This window comes from Eptesicus fuscus, chromosome 7 (genome assembly GCF_027574615.1).
Source record: "Eptesicus fuscus isolate TK198812 chromosome 7, DD_ASM_mEF_20220401, whole genome shotgun sequence".
Taxonomy (NCBI): Eukaryota; Metazoa; Chordata; class Mammalia; order Chiroptera; family Vespertilionidae; genus Eptesicus; species Eptesicus fuscus.
This window is the reverse complement of record NC_072479.1, coordinates 55394421-55408447: the sequence shown is the minus strand read 5'-3', so window position 1 is coordinate 55408447 and position 14027 is coordinate 55394421. Positions and strand designations below refer to the sequence as shown.

General features: G+C 53.0%; 1 protein-coding gene across 2 annotated transcripts; it reads right to left on the bottom strand.

Annotated features, from left to right (window-relative positions):
• Positions 1–1225: 1225 nt before the first annotated feature.
• PPP1R1A (protein phosphatase 1 regulatory inhibitor subunit 1A) lies at positions 1226–12663 on the bottom strand. Of its 2 annotated transcripts, none has more exons than XM_028144550.2 (7): positions 12398–12663; positions 8680–8740; positions 7700–7737; positions 7346–7409; positions 2845–3000; positions 1858–1964; positions 1226–1356 (listed from the first exon to the last, which is right to left on the bottom strand). In XM_028144550.2, exons 1-7 carry the CDS (start codon positions 12479–12481, stop codon positions 1348–1350), a joined length of 519 nt encoding a protein of 172 aa, XP_028000351.2. In that variant the 5' UTR covers positions 12482–12663; the 3' UTR covers positions 1226–1347. The 2 variants fall into 2 exon arrangements, with proteins under 2 accessions (XP_028000351.2, XP_008139033.2); XM_008140811.3 differs by having other exon boundaries at positions 1226–1353.
• Between the last annotated feature and the right edge of the window lie 1364 nt (positions 12664–14027).

Here is a 14027-nt window from a genome sequence, read left to right as displayed (position 1 = left end):
CAGGCTCTTCTCGCCCCACCTTGTCCCAGGAAAGGCCCAAGTCCAGGTGACTGCCCTCCTTCTTTCTCATAAATATCAACCATGCATTTGTACAGTGGGCCCTGTTCATGTGAAGTCCATATCCATGGTCTCTTAGACCTGCCACCCTGCCACCCGTCCCCCTTACCCACCCCGAGTAGGGCAGAGATGCATGTGACTCACCCCTGCCCTTGGTCTCCCAGAACCTTGCTATATAGTCAGAGATCAATAAAGAAGGGAGACCAGGCTTGGCTGTGTTTGGTGTTCATTGGGTGGAAGTCCACCACGCATCTTCAGGTACACTGTCCCTTTAAGCTTGATAAAATCCCGGTGCGGTCGGTGTTCTCCCTGATATATATATAGTGGGCAAGCTGAGGCCCAGAAAGGTGAGATGTTGCATGAGGGCACACAGTAGGGAGGGCAGAAGTGGGACCTTACACGTCTGAGGTTCTTTTTCTCTCCATTAAACTGCTCCTTAAGGAGGGACAAACCTTCCCTCCCTTCCTTCCTTCCCCCCTACACTACCTGGAAAAATCAAAAGCAGTGGGCAGGAGAGGCCTGGCTTTGGGGTCTGAGGAAGTTTCCTCACTTATGCTCAGCTTTTGTCTTTTACCCTGGCCCCTTGGTGTCTAGGACAAGGGGCAGGGTGACCTTCCCAGTTCCCAGTTCCCAGCAAGGGCCTCTTAGTTAATAGGCACTGTATTCTCAATACACCTTTGCTAATAGGTTGGAATAGGGGTGGTGGTCTCCTCACAGGTGGCAGTTTCAGAATCACCGAAGCTTGGGGGGCAGGCAAGGAGGCACCATACAACACACCACCCACTCTTTCCCATGGGCCGCGCCAGGCTGCAGTTCTCCATTTTGTCCAGCAGATGATGCTCACACAAAGTCACAGTTAGATGGCCTTAGAGCTCCAAGGTTCGCAGCTGCAGGGCAGCCCCCGCCAGGCAGCAGTGACTTTTCTTCAATAGGAAAAGAGAAACTGGGGCCATTCTTTCCTCTTGGTACCCTGGGATTTAGTCCTCCCATCTATCTGACGCCCCGCTTCTCTTCCCGCAGACAGTAAGGCAGGGATGGAGAAGAACCCCCTTCTCAAGTCTCCTGCCCATTGGCAACTGGGCGCAGGGTAGGGGACTGTAGAGAGGGCAGGACAAGAGGGGAGAGAGAAAAGATTCTCCAAGTTGAGGAAGAAAGAAAATACCAAGGATCTAACACCAAATTTATCACTTTTTAAAAACGAGATTTTCCCCAAAGTGAAGAAATAAGAAACAAATCCAGTGTCCACGCACTCCCAGCTGCAGGCTTGTACCCAGGATCTCTCCTTCACTCTCAGACCTGCTGTGGGGAAAGGGGGCAGAAAGAGAGGGTGAGTGAGAGGCCACAAGGCCTGTGCCGCCTCCCGAGCTGGCCTGCCAACCAGCCCATTAGCCAAGTATCTAATTTCTGATGTCTGACACCAGTTCCTGCCCCTGTCCAGTCTACGCAGGGGAGGGAGGACTGGAACATCGAAGCTCACGAGGTTGTTCCATCAGTGCCTCCACTCCAGGCGGGACCACTGCTCATCAGCCTGGACAGCTGAGGGTTCCAAATGCCCTTTATCAGAAAACCCATGGTCTGTTTCCATCACCTGCTCCAGGAGCTGGAAGCCCTAATTCAGAGTCCAACCTCAGTCCCTTCTGCTGCAGCTTCTCATTTGTCCATCCTCTTGCCATAGAGAATAGCTCTTCAGGGACTAAAGCTGGTGCTCTGTTCCCCCTTCCCTGAGTCCAGATCTCAGCCCGCGCCTTTATCCACACAGTGGCTCTCCTGTAGACCCACAGCCCGGCCTTGGCAGCTTACCGAGTTGGCTCCCTGGGAACCCAGTGGTGGTGTATGGGTTGAGAGTTCGTCTGTGATGGGTTTCTCACGGCCCCTCTCCTGAGTTTTTGGGGTGGATTCTGCAAGCTCTGAGGAGGGAAAATGAGCGTGGGAGGAGAGGTGGTATTCCCGAGGGCTGGTAGAGAGGGCAGTGCTCCCCCACCCCATACTCCAATGACCCGAGAGGAGTCAAGACCAAGCTGGGGCAATCAGGCAAGAACAACAGGGGTTTCTCTGATTACAACTCCTACGACAGAACCATTATGTTTAAAAATATTTTTCAGAAATAAAAAAGAAAGATAAGAAAAAACCCTCCAAAAAAGGTTTTCAAATTTGGATACAATCTCCATGTGTGGCTAAGTCTGAACTGAACTGATATGAAGCAATTTACAGTCCACTTATCCCACTTAGTGGGAAAGTTCATTTCACTGTAGAAATATTAATGTGTTTGATTACAGGGTGCTCTGCTGGGGATACTATATAATATACAGTATACATACTGTAGCACCTTCATAAAATTAGAAAAAATTCTGACTTCTGGAATAATTGGGTTAAGGGACTATGGACATGTATTAACTGTACCCCCAGCAGTTTCCATTTATTGCATGCTTTGTACGTGCCAGCTTTTGGGCAGGTTCATTTAATTTTCACAAACAACCAGTGAAACAGGCACCATCATTATCATTTTATAGACTGAGGTTAAGTTGCTCGAGGCCTCTGGGCTGGGAAAGAGGCAGAGCTGGGATTCTAGCCTGTGAGTGCTATTCTCATCATCACGGGCTCCCCACATTCAGCCACAACAGGGAGCTCTGACGGCCAGTTGGGAGGGGCTGGGGTCATTTGGTAAGGAAAGGTGAAGAGGTGCAAATACATGCAATACGTGCAGATATATCCATATTCTGAAGATGGTTCTGGCTACTACTAGACTCCTCCCCACAATAGGCTTGCCTCCTCCTGGCTGGAACGTTCTTTGTGCTGTCCCAGAGGCGCCCAGCCTTGACTCCGCTTGTGTGTCTGTGGTCTCAGGTGGGCAGGTCTCCTGGGTCCCTGTGCTCTCAGCGGCTCCCTCAGGCTCCTCTCCCTGCTGCTGTTGCCCCAGGTGATGTTCAACCATCATCTGAAGCTCTGGGGGTGCAGAGAAAGGGAGGGAACATTGGACATGACTGCTCAGAGCCTCCTCTGTGAACACTCAGCTTCAACAACCACACTAAACAGCTATCACACACTGCCATCCCCTGAGATCTGAACATGGAGGGACATTCGCTAGGCAATTAGGAGGGACTGAAGCTAGACAATAAGACGTATTTCCTTCAAAGGTAAGAAAGGTGCCCTGGCCGGCATGGCTCAGTTGGTTGAGCGTTGTCCTGAAGGCTGCTGGTTCAATTCCAGGTCGGTCAGTGCACATACCCTGGTTTTAAGTTTGATCTCTAGTAGGGGTGCGTATGGGAGGCAACTGATTGATGTTTCTTTCTTGCATTGATGTTTCTCTCTCTCTCTCTTTCTCCCTATCCCTTCCTCTCTCTCTAAAAACAATAAAAACATTTTTTTTTTTAAACAGCAAGAAAGGTGTAGGGAAGAGCCTTTAAGAACAAAAGGCTCGCTGAAACCGGTTTGGCTCAGTGGATAGAGCCTCGGCCTGCGGACTCAAGGGTCCCAGGTTCGATTCCGGTCAAGGGCATGTACCTTGGTTGTGGGCACATCCCCAGTAGGGGGTGTGCAAGAGGCAGCTGATTGATGTTTCTCTCTCATCGATGTTTCTAACTCTCTATCCTCTCTCTTCCTCTCTGTAAAAAATCAATAAAATATATTAAAAAAAAAAAGAACAAAAGGCTCTAACTTGTTGGGATACTTGGTCTCCCTTGGGGGCAGGAGAAAAGACTCAAGTTAGAGTAAAAAATATTTGAAATCAAAACAACATGGTGCTGGCATAAAAAGAGACACACAGACCAATGGAACAGAATAGAGGCCAGAAATAAACTCACACCTATGACAAAGAGGGCAAGAACATATAGTGGGGTAAAATTAGCCTATTCAATAAATGGTGCTGGGAAAACTGGACAGATACACGCAACACCCACCCCCCCATACAAAACTAGATCACTTTCTTACACCATATAAAATAATAAACTCAAAATAGATCAAAGACTTAAATGTAAGACCCAAAACCATAAAACTAGAAGAAAACATAGGCATAAACTCTCTAACATTGCTCTTAGTAATATTTTTTTTCTGATATATCTACTTAGGCAAGAGAAACAAAAGCAAAAACAAACAAATGGGACTACAAACTAAAAAGTTTTGGCACAGCAAAGGAAACCATCAACAAAATGAAAAGACAACCTACTGAATGGGAGAAGACGTTCACCAATGATATATCCGATAAGGGGTTACTATCCAAAATTTACAAAGAACTCATACAACTAAACACCAAAAACAACCCCCAAACAATCCAATAAAAAAATGGGCAGAGGACCTGAATAGACATTTCTTCAAAGAGGACATACAGATGGCCAATAGATACATGAGAAGATGCTCAATGTCACTAATAATCAGAAAAATGCAAATTAAAACCACAATGAAATATCACCTCACACCTGTCAGAATGGCTATCATCAATAAATCAACCAACAATGAGTATTGTTGAGGATGTGGAGAAAAGAGAACCTTCTTGCACTATTGGTGGGAATGCAGATTAGTGCAGCTACTGTGGAAAACAGTATGGAGGGTCCTCAAAAAATTAAATGTGAAACTGCCTTATGACCCAGAGATTTTATTTCTGGGAACTTATCTGAAGAAATCCAAAACACTAATTTAAAAGATACATGCACCCCTTTGTTCATTGCAGCACTATTTACAACTAGAGGCCTGGTGCACGAAAATTTGTGCACTCAGGGGTTGGGGGGGGGGTCCCTCAGCCCAGCCTGTGCCCTCTTGCAGTCTGGGACCCCTCGGGGGATGTCCACCTGCCAGCTTAGGCCTGGGGGATTGGGCCTAAGCTGGCAGTCAGACATCCCTCTGGCAGCTGGGACCTCTTGGGGGATGTCCACCTGCCAGCTTAGGCCTGCTCCCTGGGGGATTGGGCCTAAGCCATCAGTCGGACATCCTTAGTGCTGCTGCGGAGGCGGGAGAGGCTCCTGTGAGCCGGCTTCTGGCTGAGCGGTGCTCCCCCTGTGGAAGTGCACTGATCACCAGGGGGCAGCTCCTGTGTTGCGCGTCTGCCCCCTGGTGGTTAGTGTGTGTTATAGTGACTGGTCATTCTCGGTAGTTCCACCGCTAGGGTCAATTTGCATATTACTCTTTTATTATATACTAGAGGTCTGGTGCACGAAATTTGTGCACCATGGGGAGGGTCTCTCAGCCCGACCTGCACCCTCTCCAATCTGGGAGCCCTCAGAGGATGTCCTACTGATGGCTTAGGCCCGCTCCCCGGGGAGCGGGCCTAAGCTGCAGTCTGGCCTCCCTCTGCAGGAGGTGACCGGGCTGATCAGGGGAAGGTGCCACTCCCATCACCCTGCTGCTGCTGCCACTGCCAGCTGCCGCAGCTGCCAAGGTGTTTTCATCAACATGGACTCCAGTTCCTTCACCACAAAAAAATGACAACTTTCTTTAGGCATTTTCAAGATGTCTGTTTCATAGGATATGACATTTCTTTCTTTCTTTCTTTCTTTCTTTCTTTCTTTCTCCTCACCTGAGGATATTTTTCCATTGATTTTTAGAGAGCATAGAAGAGAGAGGGAAAGATAGAGAGAAACATCATTGTGAGAGGGACACTTCGATTGGTTGCCTCCTGCATGAGCCCTGACCTAGGCCCTGGCCAGGGAGGAGCCTGCAACCTAAGTACATGCCCTTGATCAGAATTGAACCCGGACCCTGTGGTCGGCAGGCCGAGGCTCTATCCACTGAGCCAAACCGGCTAGGGCAGGCTATGACATTTCTTAGCCCCTCCAGCAGTGGGCCTTTGTTTTTTCTTCCAGGAATGAGGTGGAAAAACCCTAGATCACCTTCTTGGATTCTCATTACCCAAGTTACCAAGAACACTGCGAGTGGCATACAGGGAGCTTAGCCAATGAGTGGTCAGAAAAGGTGTTTGCTCTGCAGCTCACGTGCGGAGGTGGGACAGCTGGAGCGCTGTGGCTGGCAGGCCCCATTCTCTGCGGGCCTGCGCCATCCGTGGCGTGCCTCACCATGCACGCAGTCCCCTCCCACCTGCATGCGCAGCCTCCTCCTGAGCGGTCATGACGTTACAGCGTCCTGGCTATTTTGCATATTACCTCTTTACATATATATATAGATGATAGCCAAGATATGGAAGCAATTTAAGTGCCCAGCAATAGATGATTAGATAAAGATGTGGTATAAATACACAATGGAACATTAGTTGGCCATAAAAAAGAATGAAATTTTATCATTTGTGACAACATGGATGGACCTAAAGGATATTATACTAAATGAAATAAGTCAGATAAAGACAAATATCATATGATTTCACTTACATGAGGAATTGAAATAAATAAATAAACAAACAAAACAGAAACAGACTCTTAGATACAGAGAATAAAGTGATGGTTGCCAAATGGGAAGGGATTGGGGGGGCCAGGTGAAAAAGGTGAAGTGATAAAAAAGTACAAATTGGTAGTTACAAAATAGTCACGGAGATGTAAAATACAGCATAGGAAATAGTCAATAATATTGTAATAACTATGCATGGTGACAGGTGGGTATTGAAATTATCATGGGGATCACTTCGTAAATTATATAAATGTTTAACCACTATGCTATATACCTGAAACCTATCCTATCTAATAAAAGGGTGATATGCAAATTAACCATCACTTCGTCATAAAAGATGGCGGTGCCCATAGTGGCTGGGGCGCTGGACGCTGGCAGTGTCGCCCTGGCCATGAGCCCCAGTGTCCCGCGCACCCCGGCCTGCGGAGGGAGGGTGGGTGGGCAGGTGGGCCTCTGGCCAGAGGCCGGCCAGGGCGCGGGATTCTGGCGTCATTGCAGGCTGAGCTGAGGGACGCACCACCCCCCCCCCCCCCGTGCACGAATTTCGTGCACTGGCCTCTAGCATAAAATAATACTGAATGTCAACTGTAATTGAAAAAAATGTGAGTAACTTCTATGTCTTACACCCTATGCAGGGTGAGTTCACATATTTTCTTTAGCTTAACTGCTATAGAGAGGTCGTATTTGGGGCTTAGTAGGTTAAGAAGGCCACTCAGCTAGTTGGGAAATAGAGCTGGAAGCCAACTCCAGTTTCTCTAGCAACAACCCCACTACAATAAAGACAGGCTTAATGACTTCTCAAGGATTCTTTCCAAAGGGGCATTAGGTCAACTGCACAATCTCAGGCACAGAGGGGAAGAAAGAGATGGGAGGAATTGGGGGTGGGCAGAGGTGAAAGAGGATGTATGGGGGATAAATGGTGATGGGGAAAAAAAAAAGAGATGGGAAGGATCTTCCAAACCTTTCATTGTAGGTGTGGTCCTCGTCACCTTCTTCCGTTGCCGTGGAGACATGGCCAAAGTGGACTGTGAATGACAGAACACAGTGGGTGACGGCCCTCTCACCTGCCTCCTCTGCCTTGTCATGCTTTTGGATTGCAATTGGGGGTGGGGGTGGACCTTAGAAAGTGGAGAAAGAAAATTCCTGCTTCTCCAGCCCCCACAATGGTGAGCAAGGAGGCATGTTGGGTGTGTGTGTGTACATGCACAATTGTGGGGTGCAGGGAAGAGGAACTCAAAGGTTCTGTAGATGGAGTGTTCTCCTTAGTGAGTCTGTGGGTTCCCTGGGCTGGGCTGAGTGGGAGGGGCCAGCTCACCTTGAGAAGGGGGTTGGGGATCCGGTCTTCATCTATCTCTGAGGGGAACAGAGAAAGGAGAAAGTGATGAGGATGGGAGACTCAGAGGGACCCCACGGAGCTGACTTCCAAGGGGAAGAGCCTCTGCAGTCACCTCCTTCCTGATGTGTCCCTCACATCTGCCCCTAGGCAGTTAGCCCTGGAGGCTGCCCCAGGCCTTCTCCTTCCAGCTTCCTCCTGCTCTGCTGGCTGGCTTTACTCCTGCATCTAATCCTGTCCTTGACCCTATGGGTTTATCTGTGTCTACATCCTTGCATCAGACCTGGAGGTTCCAGGATTTGTGGTCCCTTTGCTGCACACGAGGGAACATTGGAAAAAGAATAGCAAATTGATCCCGTGCAGGGGCCCGGAAGGTGCAATCATTCTCACTAGTTGGAGGCAAGGAGAGACTCAGGCATCCTGAATTCCCCGCTAGCTTATAAGCATGACCACTTCTCTTCCACTCTCCTGTCAAGCTCCCCATGACATTCCCCGAGACCTTGCTCTCTCCCCAGACCTTGATGGGGACACTGGTGACCAGAATGCCAGCTGCTCCCTGAGCTTTTTCTAACTTCCCCTTTCCCCTCTGGGGGCTGTGGAGATAGCTGATGGAGGCGGTCCCTCCCCCTCACAGCTGTCACAGCCTCTGGGGGTGGGGGCAGAGTATCTCAGTTGCTGGAGAAACCTGGAAGGCTGTTGCGAAGCAACCAGCACTCAGTTGACCACCCCAATTCCTGAGGGCTTAGGAACCAGGTGGTCTCCCTCCCCTTCCTAGCATTGCTCCATCTTCCCAGAGCAAAGGAAATCCTCCTGCTAATCCAGCCACCACTTTTCTGCCTCCAGGATTGAGGAGATCTCTGACTTCTCAGACCTGCCCTTCTATCTAGCACCCACCTTCCCTCACCGGACCCAGCTGTCTTCAGCAGCCCCCACTCCCTTCAGTGACCCATTCCTGGGGTTACCTGGGGATGACTGGTCACTGGTCAGCACAAGTGTAGCAGGGGTGGGCCGGCGCCTCCGAATCTGAAGGAAGAGGTCAAGTACATGTGGAGGCATCAAAGCCCCACCCAATACCCCTCAGCAATGTAATCAGGTCAGCCAGTTAGCACACCTCAAAAAATATTGTTACACAGCACCCGTTGCCTCAGGGTGGACTTTCCTGTGGTCATCCCTCTCTGTTGGGGACCCAAAAGACCACTCCCCTTTCTGCATCCCCTACCCCTTTTCTGTCTCTGAATCCCCCCTCCCCCCCCCCCAGCTCCAGTCCTGGACCTAGCTATCCATCTCAGCAGTTATATCTGCTCTGTGCATCGATCTCTGGCCCACTGTCTTTCCGTCCATCCTGGATCAATGGTCAGAAATAACCCAGGAGGTGCAAGGCTCTTCCTCTGTCTCCCAGCCCACCCCCTAAACAGACATTAACCCTTCGTGGATCAGCACCTGCAGAGAGCACCCCTCAATCCCCACCCAGCCTGGGGGACAGCGCAGAACAGGTAGGTCTGAATGTGCATTTCCCTGGCTTGTGCTCCTCAGTCCCTAATGTTTTCCCTATTCTTGGACAGATTGCCTTCCTGGTTTGTCAGGAAATGTATCTGTGAAAATCCTTGTCATGGTAAATATAAATGAGGAATCCTAGGCAGGACCCTGGTCAGCTGGAAAAGCTTATCCTGAGCTCCATGTCTCATTCTAAGAAATTAACATGTAAGAGCTGATTGCTGGGCCTCTGAGCCCCTTTCCCAGTTGCTGTTCTTTTGTCATGCTGCCAATAAAGTTGATTGTTGTTGAAGTTGGTTCAAGGACTCTTGGGACATGTAGTTTTTTTCCGTTTCTTTGGAGGGTTTAGGGGCTTGGAAGCGAGGGTAAAGGTGGGGTTGGAGTCCCTGGAGTTCCCTCCAGGGCAGCAGAAGGGAGGGAAGGCCAATGGGACTGGGAAAGGGGCTAAAATTATTCAGAGCTAAGAGGAGGAGGGTGAGGACACTGAATGATCAAATCCCCATCTTTGTGTGTCCATTATTTAGTATTATTACCATTGGGGGTGAAGGTGGTAAGATGCCTGCCCTTCTCTGTGCCCCCAAATTGGGAATCAGCCACAGCAAGAGGGGCAGTGTCAGTCTGAGAGGCAGACTCTCCCCAAAGAAGAAATGGGATGCACAGAATGGGGTATGTTGAGGCAGGGCAGTGTTTCTCAGGATAATCCCGTGGCATCTGTTCTGGTGACATTTCAAGGTCCCTGCCACTACCAGTCCCACGTGTGTGCACGCCACGCCGCATATACGCGTGCACCGCACAAACGTTAGCTGAGTCCATCTCTAGCTATTCCTGGTGCAAATGTGCAGGGTGCCAGCAGGCAGGCATGTGTGCTTCGTGTATGTGGGTGGGGGCCATCCTTCCCCTAGGAGGGGACTCCTCTCCAGTTCTCTCTGCTCTGAGGGAGGGGGCTGGCTGGGAGAGAGACAGGGAGAGGGAGGGTGCGGATTAGGGGGAGCTGGGAACCTGAGAGGGAGACTTTGAAAGGGCAGCAGGGTTCTGTGATCCCTTCCTTAGCCAATTCCCTCGCCTTGGACAAGATTTCTAAGTACTCAGTGTCCTTGAGAATTGCGAGGGAACAAAGTCAGACTTTCCGAAGCACCTCCCAGGCACCTGAGCTATGTATGCTCTTTGCTCTCTTCCACACGTCCCAGACCTTAGCTCTCAAGGACGCTGGCGCCTTTGCCTCCGATTTATCTTCAAACCTGTCATGCCAACGACCTGGTAGTTGTGGGCACCCCCCCACCCCCTACCACCCTGTGCTCCCTAATGCAGATCTTCGGAGCGTTTTGTGTTTTTTCCCCCTCTCTTGTCAGTCTGGGATAGGAGCTCCTGCCAAACCTGGAGCTTGTAGCCTGCACACTTGGATAACACAGCAGGAGGGGCTGAGGCTAGGCTGCAGGTAACATTTCAGGCTTGGCAGACAGCTTTCTGAAGATCAGAGAAAAGCAGGCTCAAGGCCCAGCTCTCTTTTCCCCTCTGGCTCCTTAGCACCGACTTCTCCTTCTCCCCTGCCCCTACACCCCTGAGCCAGCTGGCCTCCCCCTCAACTCCCAACACACACCTACACCTGCCTCCTCTCACACCACACGGAGGCAGGTGTCAGGTAGTGATACCTGTTTGTGCCAATGGAAGGCCTATCTGCTTGAAACCTCACCCCTAACCCCCTAACCCCCACGTTCCACACTCTTGGGCCCTTTCTTCCTGGCTCTGAGGTTATCTGTGCCAGTCCCCCGTGTGCAGGCACAATAGCCTTTCTCCTGACCCCAGCGAACACTCCCCTTGCTCCTGGCTCCCCACCCTCCTCATCCTCAGGAGCTTGGAGGTCTCCCCATAGTCCCTCCCTCTACTGTCCCACCTCAGAGATCTGGAGATGTGGCTCCCCCAGCCAGAGAGAGGATGGGGACCCAGGGACCTCACCCCTACCCACACTTGGGAAGCTGAAGTTACAGGGAGAGAGTGTGTACCTTCCCTTCCCCTTCCCATCCAGACCTTGTTCTACCAACCAGCTGGGTCAACAGAAAGAACTCTGTCAGCCCCTCCGGAGAGGCCAGTGTTTTTTCAGGTGGGAGGCCAGCAGAGCCCTGGCAGCCAGTCCGGGGAAGTAGAGAACCGACCTTGTGGGAATGGATATTCCTTAGGGAGAGCGATGCCCAGGCAAACGGACAGAGGACACAGAGGAGATGGAGAAATGGACAAATACCTGGCCAACAGGCTGTAGTAGTGACCACGGGTGGTCACCCTCTCCACTCACGCTCTGTCCCCGAGACACACACTTGCTCACACACTCTCGCAGGAGGCCGCCGCCTCTGCCAGGCTGCTCTGAGCTAAAAATAGGCCAGGCCCGGAGGCTGGGCCGGGCTCTGGACTCCCACCCCTCGAGCCAAGGCCAGCACAGTGCTTCTCCCCTGCCTGCCGCTCAACTTGAACCCCGGTCCCTCGAAAGCCCCTCCCGTGGCTCCCCAGCGCCGTTCTCTCCATGCCACCCCCGCTGCCCGCTCCAAAGGGCAGTAGTTGGGAAAAAAGGACCCACGTGTCCAGACTTGCAGGAAGGGGAGCCTCAGCCTGCAGACGGGACCACCCCTCTCCCCAAAGCCCCAGCCCCCTCCGTGCTCCCCAGCCCCTTCGCGTTCTCACTCTCTGGGATGCAGTAGGCTCGCTCCCGGTTAGGAGAGGACTGGGCGGGCTATGGCTCTTCTTTCCACTCCTGCACCTACAGCACCGGGCTCCCTCCATGACCTCCCCGCTCCCCTGACCCCTCCCCAGCGGCAGCGGGGACCCTTGGGCGCGGCGCCCCCCGCAGAGCTCAGAAACCGGCGGGGATGGCTGCGCGGAGGACCCCAGACTGGCGAAGGCCGGAGGGGTCGTGTCCTCAGGCAGCCCCCTCCCCCGGGGCTGGGGAGGCAGGGAGCGACCCTTGTGGGGACGAGCTTCCAGGGGAGGCGCTCGTCCTTCTGTCCGTCTCGAAGAAGCCAGGATAGGGACGTGTGGCTCCCACGGTGGGGGAGGGGATGGAAGACCCCCAAACTGAGCGCCTCCGCCCTTAGAGGCGCGCTGCTCGGGGAGGACCACGCAGGGATCTCGGATCAGACACTCCTGGGGTCCCGCGTCCTTGGCTGGGCGAGTCCCCTGCCGCCCCGCCCTGCTCCGCACCTGCTCGGCCGCCTCGGGGTCAAGGTGCGGCTCCAGCAGCGGGACCGTGAACTGGATCTTCCGGGGGCTGTTGTCCGGCTCCATGGCTGGGCGGTGGCCGCTGGCCCGCGCTGCGGCGGGGACGGCGGCGGGACTCGGGGCTGGGGCGGGCGCGCTCCCTCTCGGCTCCGCTCCGCTCCGGCCCGGCCCCAGCCCGGCGCGCTCAGCTCCGGCTCCCGGCTCCGCGCTCCCAGCTCGCGGCCTCCGGGACTCTGCAGCCGCCTATTGGCTCCGCACCGCCCCCCACGGCCCCCTCCCTCCCCCCGGCCCCTAGCCTTAACCCCGTCGTGGCTGCGCCGCTGGCTGCGGGGGTCCCCACCCCCGAGGGCGGGCGAGCGAGGTGTGGCCGGCGCCAGTCCCGGCGGACAGCCCAGGCGCGTGTGCAGGTGTCCCCGGAATTCTGGGCAGGGAGGGGCGCGGGTGGCGAGCAGCCGCCGAGAACTTCTCCCAGCCCGGCAGGTTTTCGGGCTGGGGAGGTGGAGGCGCCCTGCCAAAGAGAGGAGGCAGCAAACGCGAAAGATTTCATTTCCTTTCGTAGAGAAAGGGGGTTGTCTCCTAAGAAAAGAAGGAAAGGGGACTTAGGGATGCAGCAGGAAGGATTGAGGCTAGACGTGGAGAGGGACTTTCCCTGGAGAGAAGACACTAGGGCGGAGGTGGAAACTTGGAGCGGAGGGGTGGGTCTGGGCACAGGTCCTGTGCTCCCTGGGCGGCAGGGAGGGGGCCTGAACACCTTCTCCAGAGACCAGAGCCCCTTCTCCAAGTGCTGATGGTAGTGGGTGCAGGGCCCAGGGAGAGAGGACCATCTGGGACTCAGCAGAAGGAGTAACGGGGGTGGTGAGCCAAGAGTGCTTGTGAAACAGATTTCTGTTTCTGCTTGCTAAATTATGGGGATGGGAAAGCAGGTGAAAGGCCTGCGAGAAGAGGATGCTGGGGGATGGAGAGGGAAACTCCTGGGGTGGGGTGGCTCGCTTACAGATGGCCTGGGTTTCCACTGTCACTAGTGGCAGAATATGAAATAATCTGCTGTAACTGAAGGGATGGGGGTTAAACTATGTGAAGAACTTACTAGTTTGATGTAGGACCCGGGTGTCAATCAATACGAGAGGGTAAAGGAGATAAAATATTCATAGGAGCTGTGGGCACTGTGCCAGGACTGGGGGCCACTGGATAGATAGAGGAGAGGTGCTGGGACACTGGGGAGGGGAGGGGAGGGCTGGGCTGGGCATTCTGGGGGAGGAGAAGGACCGAGGTGGGGAGGAGTGGGACAGGGAGCTCTGAGGGAAGGTCCCAGCAGGGACCAGGGCCAGAGATCTGTTTCTTTCGCTTTAAACTGAGTTACTGGAAAACACCATGCAATCCATGCCTGCTTCTCTGGGGACCCCATGGTTATCCTCTCCGGTAAAGGGTCAGCCGTAACCCTCAGTTGCCTCTTCTCCCAGGCAGCCCTTCTTTGGCCTGGATTTCACATGGTCCCTTCCCCTGTTACCTCCCAAAATAACCTCCTCTGCCCCCACCCCCCGCCACTCCCCCAGCCATATCACTTTACACATGCCAGGCCCAGCTCAGTTTTCTCAGGGCAATGCTGGGGTTA

Coding starts and splice junctions, on each gene's coding strand:
- PPP1R1A (XM_028144550.2), bottom strand. CDS start 12,481: ATGGAGCCGGACAACAGCCCCCGGAAGATCCAGTTCACGGTCCCGCTG. Junction 8,741..12,397: donor ACCCCGAGGCGGCCGAGCAG/GTGCGGAGCAGG, acceptor CTCTTCCTTCAG/ATTCGGAGGCGCCGGCCCAC. Junction 3,001..7,345: donor GACCACACCTACAATGAAAG/GTTTGGAAGATC, acceptor CTGCACCCCCAG/AGCTTCAGATGATGGTTGAA.